Source organism: Galeopterus variegatus, unplaced genomic scaffold (assembly GCF_000696425.1).
Source record: "Galeopterus variegatus unplaced genomic scaffold, G_variegatus-3.0.2 Scaffold486, whole genome shotgun sequence".
In the NCBI taxonomy this organism is placed as follows: Eukaryota; Metazoa; Chordata; class Mammalia; order Dermoptera; family Cynocephalidae; genus Galeopterus; species Galeopterus variegatus.
In genome coordinates, this window is record NW_007726597.1 from 129,888 (window position 1) to 132,320 (window position 2,433).

General features: G+C 54.8%; 1 protein-coding gene across 1 annotated transcript in view; it reads left to right on the plus strand.

The window, feature by feature from the left end:
* The first annotated feature begins 810 nt into the window (after positions 1-810).
* The window catches only part of EMP3 (epithelial membrane protein 3), a 4,520-nt gene continuing 2,897 nt past the window's right edge, over positions 811-2,433 (plus strand). Inside the window, exons 1-3 of the mRNA XM_008569265.1 lie at positions 811-917; positions 1,860-1,952; positions 2,093-2,195. Coding sequence (XP_008567487.1) covers positions 1,875-1,952; positions 2,093-2,195 — 181 coding nt within the window. The 5' untranslated portion in view covers positions 811-917; positions 1,860-1,874. The remainder of the gene's footprint in view (positions 918-1,859; positions 1,953-2,092; positions 2,196-2,433) is intronic.

The window sequence follows — 2,433 nt, forward strand, 5'->3', positions numbered from 1 at the left end:
CTTAACCCTTTTTTTTTTTTTTTTTTTTTTAAAAGATGACCCGTAAGGGGATCTTAACCCTTGACTTGGTGTTGTCAGCACCACGCTCACCCAGTGAGCTAACCAGCCATCCCTATATGGGATCCGAACCCGCGGCCTTGGTGTTATCAGCACTGCACTCTCCCGAGTGAGCCACGGGCAGGCCCCTACACATCATCTTTTACTAAAAAAAAAAAGAAAGAAATGATGGCTCTGGAATTCTTAACTTCCACTTCCTGCCCCCTCCCAGAGTTTCACACTTTTCATCTCCAATCCCCTGACTCCACCATGGGGCCAACTCCACCAGCCTCAAGCACAATCCTTCCCACAGGAATCTGACCTCCTCCCCAGCACTCCTATCCTTCCCAGGATCCAGCTCTAAGCTCCACAAAGGAAAGCAGACATCCAGTCCCAAGACAAGACTTGGAGACCTGAAGTCCTGAAAACATAGCCCTCACACCCCTGATGCTTGTCCCACCCCAGGGTTCCCGCTCAGAGGACTTCTCAATCCTGGGAGGGAGCCCCAGATGATGCCTGCCTGGGAACATTGGGTGGGGGCCCAGAGAATGAGGAACCCAAGGGCCTGGACCCTCCCACTGGCTGCAGACCTCAGCTGGGTGCGGTGAGGGAGGGTATAAAAGGGTCGGTATATATTGAGAGCAACAGAGAGAGAGAAACAGAAGCGAGAAGGAAGCCTAGGCACTGAGGGTAGGGGGGAGAGAGAGTGAGAGAGAAAGGATTGTAGGGGAGAAGGAGGGAGAGAGCCCTAGGGGAGAGCAAGGGAGGAAGGCAGCGAGGGAGGCGGGGGCCTCGGGAGGGTGAAAGGAGGGAGGAGAAGGGCGGGGCACGGAGGCCCAAGCGAGGGAACAGACCCAGACTGACTTTTTCCGCAGCTCTCGGTAAGTTTCCAGTCCGTTATTCCGGCTGGGATTTCTTTATTTACTTAGGAGTGCAGCAGTTTGAGAAGGACACCCCAGGCTGGGAGAGACTCCCACTCTCGGCCCCCATGAAAATCCTTATACCTTAAGAAGTGGCCTCTTAGCACTTGGAGTTGAGAAATGGGAAGGGGTGGGGCCTGGCAAGGTTTTAGGGGTCTCAGGAGAGCTGTCCCACCGAAAAACTTCCTGCAGTTTTTCCCCAGGGGTGTCCACTCTCCCCTGAGGGCCCTGAGATCAAGACTTTGCGTGAGAATACCCCAAGTCTGGGGAACCTCCAGGTCCCTTGTTTCTAGACACTGAAGGGTGTTGGCTTCTTCTCAGGCCTGTCTCCCCCTACACAGATCTCATCCACTTTCCCCAGAAGGTGTCTAGCAGGCACCAGTCTGGCAGCAGGGTGGGGTGAGAACCTCATGGACATAGCCAGGGGCTGGGGTTTCCCTGGTACTTAAAGGCAGGGGTGTAGGATGAGTCACCAGATGACTCACTCTGACCCCCCTCCCCCCACCCCAGGAGAGGAGTGGTGTGAGTCAAGGATGCCTGTCGCTGGGGGCAGCTCCTAGCTCCTGAAAAATCTGGGGATGGGGAGGGTGTCATCTTGAATTTTCATATACTGGCCTATATGTGCCCAGAGACAGGGCTCTGAGAAGATGGGCCATATTGCTAGTTCTACTTATTCCAGGACACCAAGAGTCTATGTCTGGCCCTCTCCAGCCCCTGTGGAATGCAAGGGCCCACACCCAGCCTCCTCTTCCATGAGTGACCCAAGAGTCCAGGTCCCCAGCCATCTCCTGCCTCAGACCCAGAAGTCCAGGTCCCAGCCCCCTCCTCCCTCAGGATTCGGGTATCTCTCCAGCCTCTGTGCCAACCTCTTGAGACTCCGTCTCTTGACCACCCCTTCCCCAGGCGTCCGCCACAGTCATGTCGCTCCTCCTGCTGATAGTCTCTGCCCTTCACATCCTCATTCTCATCCTGCTTTTCGTGGCCACTTTGGACAAGGTAAACCTACTTGGAGCATGGGAAGGACGGAGGGAAAGGGTAGGGGGATCCCGCTCTTTTGCGGACTCTGGCCGTGTCCCTCCTCTAAAGTCACTCTGTCCACGCCCACCTTTCTAACTGCCGGTTACTGTCAATCCCAGTCCTGGTGGACTCTCCCCGGGAAGGAGTCTCTGAATCTCTGGTATGACTGCACGTGGACCAACAACACCAAGACGTGGGCCTGCAGTAGTGTCAGCGAGAATGGTGAGGGATGAAGGGTGACAGTGCTGGTCTGAAAAGGGGAGGGAAAAACCCAAGTCTCCCCCCCCACCACCAAGGATTGGGAATCCCCAAAATTTGAGTGGGCGCTGTTCAGTCCCTCAAGGCTGAGTGGGTGGGGCTGATGCATGCCCCGCCCACCTGGATGGTTGTGGGCAATATACACCTGTTCTTTTTTTTTTTTTTTTTTTTTTTTTTTTTGTTTTTTTTCGTGTCCGGCAAC